At 45.0% G+C, this 13,494-nt stretch overlaps 1 protein-coding gene across 1 annotated transcript in view; it reads left to right on the forward strand.

The window, feature by feature from the left end:
* Positions 1–13,494, forward strand: part of NEDD9 (neural precursor cell expressed, developmentally down-regulated 9) — a 298,143-nt gene that overhangs the window by 178,781 nt on the left and 105,868 nt on the right. Inside the window, exon 6 of the mRNA XM_032647489.1 lies at positions 4,854–5,041. Coding sequence (XP_032503380.1) covers positions 5,030–5,041 — 12 coding nt within the window. The 5' untranslated portion in view covers positions 4,854–5,029. The remainder of the gene's footprint in view (positions 1–4,853; positions 5,042–13,494) is intronic.

A 13,494-nucleotide genomic window follows, 5' to 3' on the forward strand; every position in this document is an offset into this window, starting at 1 on the left:
AGATGGCATTGGTGACCGAAGTTTATAGTAGCACCACCTGCAGGGTGTGAGGTTTTTCCAGCAATGTTCAACAACTGGGAGACTGATGTAGGGAAAGTAAACAGTTGAGTCGATCCAGAGCTGGGCTTTGCCCAGGAGGGTGCATTAAAAGGACAAAGGGGCAAGGAGGCTGAGGATGTTAGCAAGAGGTGGGTGAAGTGAGGAAGCTCAGGGGCCCAGGTAGGTAGAGAAGGAAGTGGGCAGTGAGCAGGCTGTGCCTGTTTCTGCAGACGAGCCTTGCTCATGCCCCTTGCTTGCTGTTGACCAGAGCACACGGTCATGGCTGCCTCCTGGAGGGACAGATGCTGCCAGATGTGGCATGCTAGTGAGCTGTGGCCAGTGGGCTCCTCAGCTGATCTTCCTCCTCTAAGGTGGTCCTGACTGGCCCAAGCTGGGTAATTCAGCAATTTGTACCTAGCCACAAGGGTCAGAGCACACTCTGGGGACACACATATCCCTATGAAAGGATGAGGTCGACACCAGCTGCATATCTGGATCTTATGACTGTGAATCTTCCAAGGCCACAGATCTTCTCTTAATATACATCTACTGACATTATTAGCAGTCAACTCGGAACTCCAAGTTACTAGAATCACTTTAGTATCTTCCAACACGAAATAACTGGGGTGTGGGGGGGGAAAGAAACTTTTTAGTGACATACTAAAAATACTCCTAGTACAGAATGATTAAAACTAAAAACCAGTACCAAACTTTGTCAGGAGCAATGGAAACTCTCATACCCTGCTGCTAAGACTATAAATTGGTGCAACCACTTTGGAAATTTTGGTATTTTCCATTAAAATTGAAGATATGTATATCCATCATCCAACAGTTCCATTCCTAGGTATATGAACAATAGAAATAGATAAAGATCTGCATAGCATGAATTGTTCACAATGGTCTAATACTAGAGACAACTCAGTTGTCCATAAGCATTAAAATGGAAGGATATCCATACAATAGAACACGATACAGCAATGAAATTGACAAGCTACAGCTATAGGCAACAGCGTTGATGAATTTCACAAACATAATGCCAAGTGGAAGAGGCCAACATAAATACATACTGTATGATCTGTCTATTCAGAGTTCAAAAACAGGGAAGAGTGACTAATATATAGGAATGCAGACTTCAGTGGGTAAAGTATAAAGAAAAGCAAGGAGGGATTACCATCATAGTCAGGATAGTTGCCTCTAGACAGGCTTACCGCTAACATCTGTGGGGCTTAAATGGAGAACTGCATACCATAGCCCTAAATATTTAAAAGTTGTAAATTAAACTAATAAGCTATTAAATAACAGATGTTCTATCCTCCTACCTTGACAAATGTATCTTCATTGCAACCTGGAAGACCAGGTTGGACCTGAGAATTCTGGGATGGCTTAAAGCTTCTTGCTGGAACGCATGACGCAAGGAGAGCCAGCCCCCAGACCCTCGGGCCATCCACCTTCTCCTCCCAGCCCTCCTCCATCCCATATCTCAAGGGCCTTGTGATCAAGTATGTGTACTCCCTAACTTTCATCCACAGCATCCTACAAATATCTGCCCCTGGGCCACCCATCAGGAAGGTGGAACTGAGGAAGAGCCCCGGGAAGACCTGGGAGTGGGCCTGGAATCATTTGGACAGGGAATTCCAGCGCCCCCGTGCTTGGTGCCCTGTCTGGAAAGGGAGACATGGGTTCCAAGTGGACATGGCCTCTTGGCCTCACAGACGCCCCTGTCCCTTTGGAAAGGGGCACGGCTGGAGGAGAGCTGAAGCCGCGAAGCACAGGCCCAGCAGAGAGCCCCTGTGTGTGGCTTAGGGCAGTCTTTTTTTTTTTTTAAATAAATGTATTTTTTTATTTTTGGCTGTGTTTGGTCCTTCGTTGTTACATGCGGGCTTTCTCTAGTTGTGGTGAGCAGGGGCTACTCTTCTTTGCGGTGCGCAGGCTTCTCATTGCCGTGGCTTCTCTTGTTGCAGAGCACAGGCTCTAGGTACACGGACTTCAGTAGTTGTGGCTCGCGGGCTCTAGAGCACCGGCTCAGTAGTTGTGGCGCACGGGCTTAGTTATTCCACAGCATGTGGAATCTTCCTGGACCAGGGCTCGAACCCATGTCCCCTGCAGTGGCAGACATATTCTCTTTTTTTAACACACACACACACTGTATTTTATTTTATTTTAAATTTTATTATTTATTTTTGGCTGTGTTGTGTCTTCGTTTCTGTGCGAAGGCTTTCTCTTGTTGCGGCGAGCGGGGGCCACTCTTCATCACGGTGTGCGGGCCTCTCACCGTCACGGCCTCTCTTGTTGCGGAGCACAGGCTCCAGACGCGCAGGCTCAGTAGTTGTGGCTCATAGGCCTAGTTGCTCCACGGCACGTGGGATCTTCCCAGACCAGGGCTCCAACCCGTGTCCCCTGCATTAGCAGGCAGATTCTCAACCACTGCGCCACCAGGGAAGCCCCCTGTATTTTATTTTTACAAGAGATAAATAAACTGACACCAAGCATTGTAAATGGATGACCACAACAAAAGCAACAGTGATTGCAATTACCAAAGACTCACACACTCACACTGTGTCATAATATTGACATTCAGTCCGGTAATCCTCCACTGTAACAGCTCCTTTACTTTGCAGTGAAAATTGATTTATATATTTTTTGCCCCTGAGTCCTTGTGGGATGGTTGTTTTTTTTATTCAAACAGAAAGTCACAAAAATTATAGTCATCCTCATCAGTTCACTCAGTCCCATGTAATTAATTTTTTTTTTCATCTTGATCTTTTGTTAGCACTTTTATGAATTCATCAGTTTTCCATTAGAGTTCTGAAGGGCAGCACCACTTTTAAAGGAAACAGAGGGCTGTATTAGGAAAGGCACTGGAAAACTTCTGGGGTCCAGGCAGTATTCTATATCTTGACCTAGGGGGGTTTACAGTTACAATAATTTATTAAGCTCTACATTTGTTTTATACAGCTTTCTGTACGTGTGTTATATTTCACAATAAAGGATTAATGAAATCTCTATATAGTCTATTCTTGGTGCTGCAGTTTATGGGATCCCCACAGACAAATCAGCTCAGAGTGGTTGCATTTAAGCTCAGACACCTTGGGCCGTTAAAATGCCTCAAGGTGTGAAGACCTAAGGGGAAATGGACAGATGGTGGAAACACAATAACTCTCACTGCTGGTTCTCTCCACTGTCCAGACTGAGGTCCTTGAGTGACATGGACAGATTTAGGCAGAACGATGAGTCATGGGCCCGTGTCCTCCTGCCTAGCCACTGCAAGTGCCTCAGAGGGAAATTCCTTTTCCTCCCTCTTAAACAAGATTACAGATACTGTGTTTATCAAACCGAAATTATAGGAGGCTGTTCCTATCCTAGCAGAAGTGAAAGAAGACCAACTCCCAATTATCCTCTGTTTGGAAAGCAGTTCTAGGAAGACTTCTCTCCATCAAGGCAGCTGGATGGGTTAATTACACAATTTGCTGAGCTTCTACTATGTCCTAGACGCAACCCTTATTTTTCAGCTCCACATTTTAAAACATTCATTTAGTTTTTATTTTTTTCATTCTTGATAGGAAAAACATTTTCCTTTTACAGTGATTCAGATTTCTGATTCTCAAAAAGATTTCCAAGTGCCCCACATGGTTTAAGTATCAGGGTTTTTCTAAGAATATATATTTCAACTACCATGCATAAAGATACACACACACCTCATCCCAAACTGAACCTTATGGCTGAGAGATGATGAAGGGGAAGTGAAAAAACTGGCCAGTACTAACCAACCAAAGCCCAGGCAATATTTTCTCCCAAAAATCTAATTTCTGAGCTTTGCATCTAAGCTGTTTTAAAGGCCACATTGCCAAAGTGCCAGTTTTCCTCATTTTGGGGAAACAAGAAAAGCGTATGGCTCCAGGGACCTTCACAAACTGCTGCTGAGAAGTGGAGCCAGGCACATTTGGTGGCTTCAAGATTATCAGAGTAACAACATATTAGATGAGTTTAAAGGAGGATGATGAGGCAGTGGGGTAGAGGGGTAGGAAAACAAGTTAAATCAGTAGCAGGACTAAGGTTGTAGATTACAGACAGTGAAAGATCACTCATTTCTACCATTTTGCCCCAGTAAGAAACACCTGACAAACATCTACCCATCACTTAAGACTCCACCCAAAGTTCACCTTCTCCCTCCTTCGAGCCTTCACCAGACCCACTTAGTATTCTACCAGAGTTGCTGTAACGTTTTACAGGACTGTACTGTTTGGTTTGCCTTCCTAGACTGTGGGCTCCTTGAGGACGGGACCATACTTTATGCATCTTCAAAGTGCCAGCTAACGCATAGTATGAGCTCCATAAATGTTATCCTTGACTGCGTGAATAACTGATGGCTTCCATTAATATAGATTTGGCTTTTCCAGCTGCTATGATGCCACCCTTAAGTGATGAAAAGCATCTCAGCCTCTGCCAGAGTTTACCCACTGTTTTTTGTTTGTTTGTTTGTTTTGTTTACAGGCTGCGTTGGGTCTTCATTCCTGCGCCTGGACTTTCTCTAGTTGCAGCCAGCAGAGGCTGCTCTGCGGTGCACGGGCTTCTCATTGCGGTGGCTTCTCTTGTTGGGGAGCACGGGTTCTAGGTGCACGGACTTCAGTAGTCGTGGCTCGCGGGCTCTAGAGCGCAGGCTCAGTAGTTGTGGCTCACGGGCTTAGTTGCTCTGTGACATGTGGGATCTCCATGGACCAGGGTTCAAACTCGTGTCCCCTGCATTGGCAGGCGGATTCTTAACCACCACACCACCAGGGAAGTCCCTACCCACTGTTTTTAACTTCTCTTTTCAGGCTCAGGAAGCTGTGTATTCCTTAATGTCATACACTGGCCTGAGAACATCGTGTATTCCTTAAGCAGAGTTATGAGAACGAAGAACCTGGTCAGCCGACTCAAACACTGGAATTGTCCTTTTCAAGACCCAGAGCTCCAACATTCCTTGGCGTAACAGACAGAAGCACCTGGGAAAATGTGGGCAAGGGTGAGTAGTGATGAAAACACCAGGCATTTCGTGTGCGTCTCTTTCGTCCAACTCAACTCAGACAAATTCCTTTGAAATAGTAATACAAATGGCATTCCTTTCCCACCCAGGACTGCAACTAACACTTGAAATTGAAAGGTTGATTTTAGGCCACCAGATTTTGCTCTGTTAGGTGAATCTTTTTACATGGGTATGCTGATGCCCACGGGAAATCCTCTACCATTCAGAAATCTCAGGGGAAGCAGTCTTGTGGGATAGAGGTAGAATATTCCAGCTAGTGTAACTAGTGCCCAGGTCTGTAGGTTACAGTTCTGAACTTCCAAAAGCTGATCACCTAGGTTACCGATTAGCCAGTTCTCTGGTGCCTCCTTTCTCTTTCTGCCAGTCATCTCTGAACCATTCCTTTTTCCACTCAGCCATTCCCCAAGAAAACCACCTTGGCCTGGGGTGGAGGTTAGGGTTAAAAGAGTCAACTCTCCTATCAGATGAAGGCTTCCTAAAGGTTTCATGGAAGCTAAGTAGGAGAAGTGATGTGTAATTGCACCTATTAATTGCCTTCTATTGGAGACGGGCGGCAGGGCCTCCCGCGGTGACCTTGGGAGCAGAACTGGCTTTAGCCTCACTCCTATGTGAGTGTGAGCCGCTTACTGGAAGCTTTTGAATCTCTGTTTTCAAATTTATAAAATGGTGATAGAAGGATTGTCTTGAGGATGAAATGAGAAAGTGCACATAAAGTAACTTGTGCTCGACAGAAAGAAAGTTAATTCCCTTATGTGTTGAGATCAGTAATCCGTTGTGTGTGTCATGTGGAGAACTAACCACCAACATAAATCAGAAAGCACCAGGCAGCCCCGTCAATCCAAACAGGGCCCTATTTCATTTACAGAGAAAGGCTGTAAGTTACGCAAAATGACAAATGTTTTCTTAAAACATTTTGGTAAGTAATAAAAGGATGTTCCTGGAAGCCTTTAAAAACCAGTAAGATTGTCATATCACTGTAGTGTTTTAAAGTAATGATCCCTTAAAAATTCCTCCTAGTCTTAGGATTCTATGACAAAAATCTGTCACAGAATTGGACATTTTGAGGCTTCAGCCAAACCAAAGTATGAATTCAAACTGGAGCAGATTACATTTATTTGTGATTCCTCGAGTCATTCAGTGTGAATATTAACTTCTTTTTTTTTAACATCTTTATTGGAGTATAATTGCTTTACAATGGTATGTTGGTTTCTGCTTTATAACAAAGTGAATCAGTTATACATATACATATGTTCCCATATCTCTTCCCTCTTGCGTCTCCCTCCCTCCCACCCTCCCTATCCCACCCCTCCAGGTGGTCACAAAGCACCGAGCTGATCTCCCTGTGATATGCGGCTGCTTCCCACTAGCTGTCTACCTTACGTTTGGTAGTGTATATATGTCCATGCCTCTCTCTCGCTTTGTCACAGCTTACCCTCCCCCCTCCCCATGTCATCAAGTCCGTTCTCTAGTAGGTCTGTGTCTTTATTCCTGTCTTACCCCTAGGTTCTTCATGTCTTTTTTTTTTCTTAAATTCCATATATATGTGTTAGCATACGGTATTTGTCTTTCTCTTTCTGACTTACTTCACTCTGTATGACAGACTCTAGGTCCATCCACCTCACTACAGATAACTCAGTTTCGTTTCTTTTTATGGCTGAGTAATATTCCATTGTATATATGTGCCACATCTTCTTTATCCATTCCTCTGTTGATGGGCATTTAGGTTGCTTCCATTACCTGGCTATGGTAAATAGTGCTGCAGTGAACATTGGGGTGCAGGTGTCTTTTTGAATTATGGTTTTCTCAGGGTATACGCCCAGTAGTGGGATTGCTGGGTCATATGGTAGTTCTATTTGTAGTTTTTTAAGGAACCTCCATACTGTTCTCCATAGTGGCTGTACCAATTCATATTCCCACCAGCAGTGCAAGAGTGTTCCCTTTTCTCCACACCCTCTCCAGCATTTATTGTTTCTAGATTTTTTGATGATGGCCATTCTGACTGGTGTGAGATGATATCTCATTGTAGTTTTGATTTGCATTTCTCTAATGATTAATGATGTTGAGCATTCTTTCATGTGTTTGTTGGCAGTCTGTATATCTTCTTTGGAGAAACAAATATCACCTCTTCTCATTTTTTAATACCTACTCAGCCAGTTTTACTAAACTGAGAAAAAAGCAGAGGAAGGAAAGAAGGAAGGAAGGAAGGAAAGAAGGAAGGAAGGAAGGAAGGAAGGAAGAGGGAGAGAGAGAGGGAGAGCAAGGGAGGGGAGATAGCATTCTCTAAAGCAAGCCAGTATTTCAGTTCATTTGAGTCCCTGCAGTGAATATTAGCTCTGTGGTATTTCAAATACATGTTGCTTCTTAACTTTTGGTGCCCTAGACCTGAAAACCGGACAGTCCTACCTCCTGGAATCCTCAATTTGCTTTGGAATTATCTATGTTCAGAGTCCAAGGATCCTTTAAGATCATTAATTCCGTCCCTTCTGGGTAGTGTTTCCCTCATTATTGAACTTTATAGAAATAGTCCATACACGCACACGTACATGTAACTGTATACTACACTGCGTAGAATGTAACTATTTGACAATTGCTAGTATCTCCTATTAAAAAGGAGCATTTATTCCCAGTTGTCAGCGCTTCCTGAGGCTATATTCCTACTGCTCTTTGTGGGGCAGTGTGCTGGTTAAACATATGGCCGTGAAGCCATACTGCCAGATTTGAATCCCAGCCCTGCCACTGACAGTAGTAGGACAGGTTACTTAACCTCTCTGTGCCTCAGTTTCTTCATCTATAAAATGGGGGTGAGAATACCACCTACCTTGAGGGGATGTTTTGGTGATGAAGTATGTAAATAGCTTAAGAGTTGTGTTTGGCACAAACCAAGCCCTCCAATGAGACCTGGAGCTCCAGAGCACAGAAGAAAAAAAAGTCTCTGCAGCTAAAGGAAACCACTAGAGGCGGAAGATGGGAGAAGCAAAGAGTAAGGAAAGGCCTGGAGAGAGAATGGGCCTTGAAGAGTCGAACTTAGGCTGACGTGGCTGTTCTCCTGAGCCCCCTTGGGCTGTGGTTTTCTGGTTCTAGGAGAAGCAATGGAGACACCGTGAGTCCATGGCCAGAAACATCGTTTGGGGAAACCTGTGCTACATTCATAGATACTCTTAAAAGAAAGCCCCTTACAAAAAAGCTCCGCAAATAACAGCAAGCCCTGAGGTAACCATGAAAATGTCAAGCCCTGAGGAGAAAGTGGAGAACACAGGCCCCACCTGGAGGGCCACCTGGAGGGCCAGCTGAGGGTCGCCAGCGGACGACCTTCTTCCGCCGTACAGCGGGAATCGGCACACGTGAAGGCAGCTGGTCCGGCCCGCAGACCCACTGTGCACTCCCACCTCGGTAGCCTGATGCCAGCCATAATGGGGGTGTTTACACCACAGGAATCTGCAGCTTCTTTTTGTTTCATTTTTAGAAAGCTGGTAGTTAAACGTTCCCTGACGCACTGCTGGGGAAGATACAAAGGCTGGCTCGGAAAAACTGAAAGAAAAATGTCTTAAACTGCAAAGCTTTTTCTTTGGCATTCCTTACTCTTCCCCTCTGTACGAAGGCAGGAAGCTGGCAGTGGACATGGTCTGTTAGGGAGTACCTAAAGAAGAAAAGCCACGCGGACCCCTTGCTTCACAGAGGGCCAGAAAAGTGCTGGCTGACGGAACTTGAAAATGGCGTCCTTTTCCCACGAAATATAAGTTCACTCCAGGCCCAACACAGGTGTCACACGGAGGACTTACAGGCTTGTGATGACTGTCCTAAAAGGGAAATGCAACGAAATGCAGTCGTTCACATACTCCTCTTGCACCGCTTTAAAAATATGATTATTTCGGGCTTCCCTGGTGGCGCGGTGGTTGAGAGTCCGCCTGCCGATGCAGGGGACACGGGTTCGTGCCCCGGTCCGGGAAGATCCCACATGCCGCGGAGCGGCTGGGCCCGTGAGCCATGGCCGCTGAGCCTGCGCGTCCGGAGCCTGTGCTCCACAACGAGAGAGGCCACAGCAGTGAGAGGCCCGCGTACCGCAAAAAAAAAAAAAAAAAAAAAATTATTATTTCGACATATTTTAGAGAATATGAAAACTGTCTACTGAGACTTATTACCTTACCTCCTTGCATCTAAAAGACCGTTTAACCTGTTCAGATTTCTGGGTGTTCCTTGAGAGTAAAGATGGAAGAATAGGGACTGAAACGAAGAAGTGCCTCGAAATCTGCCTTTATTAGTCTGCTGGGGCTGCCATTACAGAGTTCTGCAGCCCAGGGGATGCAGCAGAACTGTGTGTCCTCACCGTTCTGAAGGCAGAAAGTCCAAGGTCAAGCTGTCAGCAGGTGTGGTTTCTTCTCAGGCCTCGCTCCTTGGCTGGTAGTTGGCTGTCTTCTCCCCGTGTCCTCACACGGTCTCCCCTCTGTGTGTGCCTGTGTCCTGATCTCTTCTTATAAGGACACCAGTCTTATTGGAGTAGCATCCACTCTAACGACCTCATTTAACCTGAATCACCTCTTTAAAGACCTTATCTCCAGACACAGTCACATTATGAGATATGGGGAGTTGGGACTTCAACCTATGAATTTGGAGGGGGACATGAGCCCATTAACTGACTAAACATAAGCATTATTTATCCACAGGGCAGATTTGATTTAACAACCTCACAGGTCGAGTTCCCAGAGAAGCAAACTCTGGAAAGATGGAGACTGGTGTGCGAGGGGTTACAGGGAGTGCTCTCAGGAACACATAGGAGCAGCAAAGGAAGCAGGATTAAGCAGAGGGAGAGCTGGACCGCGGTGCCGTCACAATAGAGGCCCCAGCTCATCACACAGACCCTCTGGGGTGGCCCTTCAGAGTTGTCCAGAACCAAGGCAAAGGGGTCGACTAGTCACAGGATGTGGGCTGCCCCAGGGAGGAGGCATGACCTGCCTGAGAGGCTGTCTTCGGTTGAGGACGATCTCAGGAGGGCTCGGTTGAGAGCTGCCAGGGGCCGAGTCTTCAGACGTTGACAGAACGATTGCTCGGTCTCAAGTGGGGCTTCTGGTCAGTGCACTGCAGTGTCCACAGCCATACGCGTGAACAGAAGTTCCCTAAGTGCATGGAAGAATTTACCATCATCTTCTTAAGAAATGTCTCATTATGTCTCTAAGTAGGTTCAAAGGTGACCTATTCTGAACCCTAAAACATCGAGCCCAATTCTGGACACGTAGAGAAAGCTGAGCAGCATGGTGAGCGAGTGAGTGGCTTAGTGGGAAAAGGATGGATGCTCTTTGGAGCCAGAAAGATCTGGGTTCACATCTCTGCCCCACTATTTACTAACATTTCTTACCCTCTCTCAACCTCCGATTTCTCCTCTGCAAAATGAGGATAATAATGCCAACTTTGTTAGACTGTTGAAAGATTTAAATAAAAAATGTATACTTAGAGCATGTAGCATACTGTTTCATACAAGGAAGTCATCCGAAAAGCATTTGCCCCCTTCCCTTTCTTTCAGCAGATAGTTAGTGGGTGGTAACTGGTTACAAGCCAGAAAGAGAGGTTTGATCTCCTAACTTGAAGGAGGATGTTTCTCAAATTCTGGTGTGATCTAAAGGTGCCCGAGGATACTTCTTTCCGCTGTCCCAACTGTCACCAGTTCTGTCAATGTGGAAATACACATCACATCACAGAGACCTCTCCCCCTTGCATAAATACCAAGTCTATTCCAAAACTAAAACATGCATAAATTATGTCAGTTATACAATCAAACCAATTCTCCTTTTCAAGATGTAGTTTTATTGAGGTATAAATCACTACTATAAGGCAATTTAGTGCAGACAGGAATTTTATTGGGGGACGCGGATCCCCTGAGCTTGTCTGGAAAATGGGAAGCATATTCCAAGATGAAGTGTCCTGCAGGTGTAAGAGTCGCTGTGCCTGCAAAGAAACATGCCTGGACAGAGATTTAACTTTCTCATCTAAATCAAGTCAAATTGAGCTCCCCTGGATGGGATTGCTGAAGGTTTACTGCGTTTGATTATGGATCACAAAGCCCAGAGGCACTGCAGAAATTACACTGTCAAAGAAACACCTGACTTAGGTCCAGAAAGTAAACAGGAGCCGGAACACAGAAAGTGACCCCTGAGCTTGGACCAGGTTTCTTATCCCTACCAGACGTTTCCCCTGATTTAACACAGGGCCACGTGGTTTCCCACTGTCTTCTGTGGCTTTCTTTTCCCACAGAGAGGTCCCATTTATTCGAAAATATGAAGCTTTGGGGGTTTCTTGAAAATGGTACTTTCGCTCAGTAAAAATAAGTCAAGATGAAAACGCTATCTGTGGGAATCCATTCTGAAAAGAGATTAAACTAAGAACATGGGAAGAACAGTCTGTTTTCCCCAAATGATCAGTAGCCACCCAGACCTAATCACTTTCCATAGGACAAAAAAAAAAAAAAAGCTCTAGAAGAACACAACAAAAATACCACAATCACTAAGAAGTCTGAGGTGACTCTATATTCACCATCTCCACACAAACATCACGAGTGTGGGAATCAGTGAGCTTTTTGTCCTTAGACCTATTCTGAGTTCTCTTATTGATGAAGGTGGTTTCTGTCGTCATTTTCCCACAATCGTCCTTTATTCTCTTTTTAAAAATATTTCTCCGGGTTTGACCAGGGCCTTGTAACACACACAGAGTCACCGTTACACCATAAAGAACCATGCATCCCCTATGCTTTAAGTATTATCCACAGCCCTCTCTGTCTTTTCACTGGCTCTTTGAGAGAAGCATCCTTGAGAATGACATCCAAGCAAACAGTAGGTTTACATCTAGTGCTTCCTTCCCATGTTCACATCTCTTTCTGCCTCTGTCCTATACTTGCCATTCCTCAGACACAACAGAGCTGGAAGAACACACTAGTCAGTGCAGTGTTGCAGTGAGCTGCCGTAACAAGTAAGCCCTATAATGTTGGTGGTTTAGCACGATACAGTTCAGCCCTCACTCCTGTGATAGTCCGTGGCTTTCTTGGGCAGCTCTCTTGAGGAATCTGGGTTTTCCACCATGTGGCCCTAACATCTCAGGGTCTCTCCCTTCCAGCAGCTTAGATAAGAAGAGAGACGGTGCGGGACCTTTTAGGGAGCAGGCCGGGAAAGTGGAGTAAATTGCTTCTACCGGCATGCTACTGGCCCAAAGAAGGCTGAGAACTAAGAAGTGCAAAGATGATAGTAGTGTTTGCCTCAGAGAGTCCTTAAATGCCCCTTGCTTTCAATCCTTTCAAGTTTTTTTTTAGTTGAGGCAACGAAGACCCAGAGAACATAAGCTACACACAGCTAATCAGTGACAGCTCAGTTCAGTGCTGGCCGAGAGGCCTCCTACCCATTCCTCTTGCTTCCAATTAATGTATAAAAGGACTCATAAAATCTCAAGATAAAGCTGGAGCATTGTTTCTAGAACCTTCTATCCAGGACTCCAGCGTGAGGAAGATTATGACCACCCTGCTCTGAACCCACAATTCCAGCACAGTCCCCTCAGTCTGAGAGCTGGACAGATGACTCTTTCAGGGAGCAAGTACCAGTCCCAACCCTAATTACAGGAAATGCCTCTTGGCTCCTTAGGGATATAAAATTACTTTGCGGAAAGTCAAGAAAAATAGAAGCAGAATACCATGTAATGCTTTATTCGGAGGCCAAAGTCACCTATTAGGGCTTGTGCTTCGTACTTGGTTCTGTCAAGAGAACTTAAAGGGTGGAGACACGGAGTTTATAGGAAGAGAAATTCTGGATGGTGCCAGCCTGGTTTACAACCATCACATTGTCTCGCGGAAAAGACGCCTTGATGTCCTCCTCACGGTTGACATCGAACATGAGAAGACACAGAGCCTTCCAAAAAACACCTGGAGAAGAATGAGAAAGTGGGCCCAGGGAAGGTTGGTCTCCTTGTCAGGTTCTGAAAGTTGTCTGGAGAGCAGTGCTTCCCTCGTGGAAAGAACTCCCGTGTGGAAATCTGGGTAAACCTTGGCCACACCTTTGACCATCTGCATGTCTATGGAGCACTCAGTTAGTTACGCAACTGTTTTTTAAAATTCTGACTTTACCTTCACACAGGTTCTATACCTGGATTTTTTTGCCTGAATTTTAACATTCTCATCTGGAAATCCGACACTGAGGAGTTAAAGGCTGCACATTAGTTCTCTTAGTTTCTCTAAGAACCTTAGTCAAACTATTTAACATTCTGAGGTCTCCCCTCCACCACCATAATAGCAAGGGAGGGAAAAGAAATAAAAATATAGCTGCCGCTTGGCTGGAAATTATGGTGCTGATTTACTCTAAACATTATCACATAAAGTCAAGTAACAATAATAATAGGAATTAGATTTATGGCAGTGCCAATTATATTACTTTAGCCAAAATACAATCACATTTCCAGGTTTA

Source organism: Phocoena sinus, chromosome 11, assembly GCF_008692025.1.
Source record: "Phocoena sinus isolate mPhoSin1 chromosome 11, mPhoSin1.pri, whole genome shotgun sequence".
In the NCBI taxonomy this organism is placed as follows: Eukaryota; Metazoa; Chordata; class Mammalia; order Artiodactyla; family Phocoenidae; genus Phocoena; species Phocoena sinus.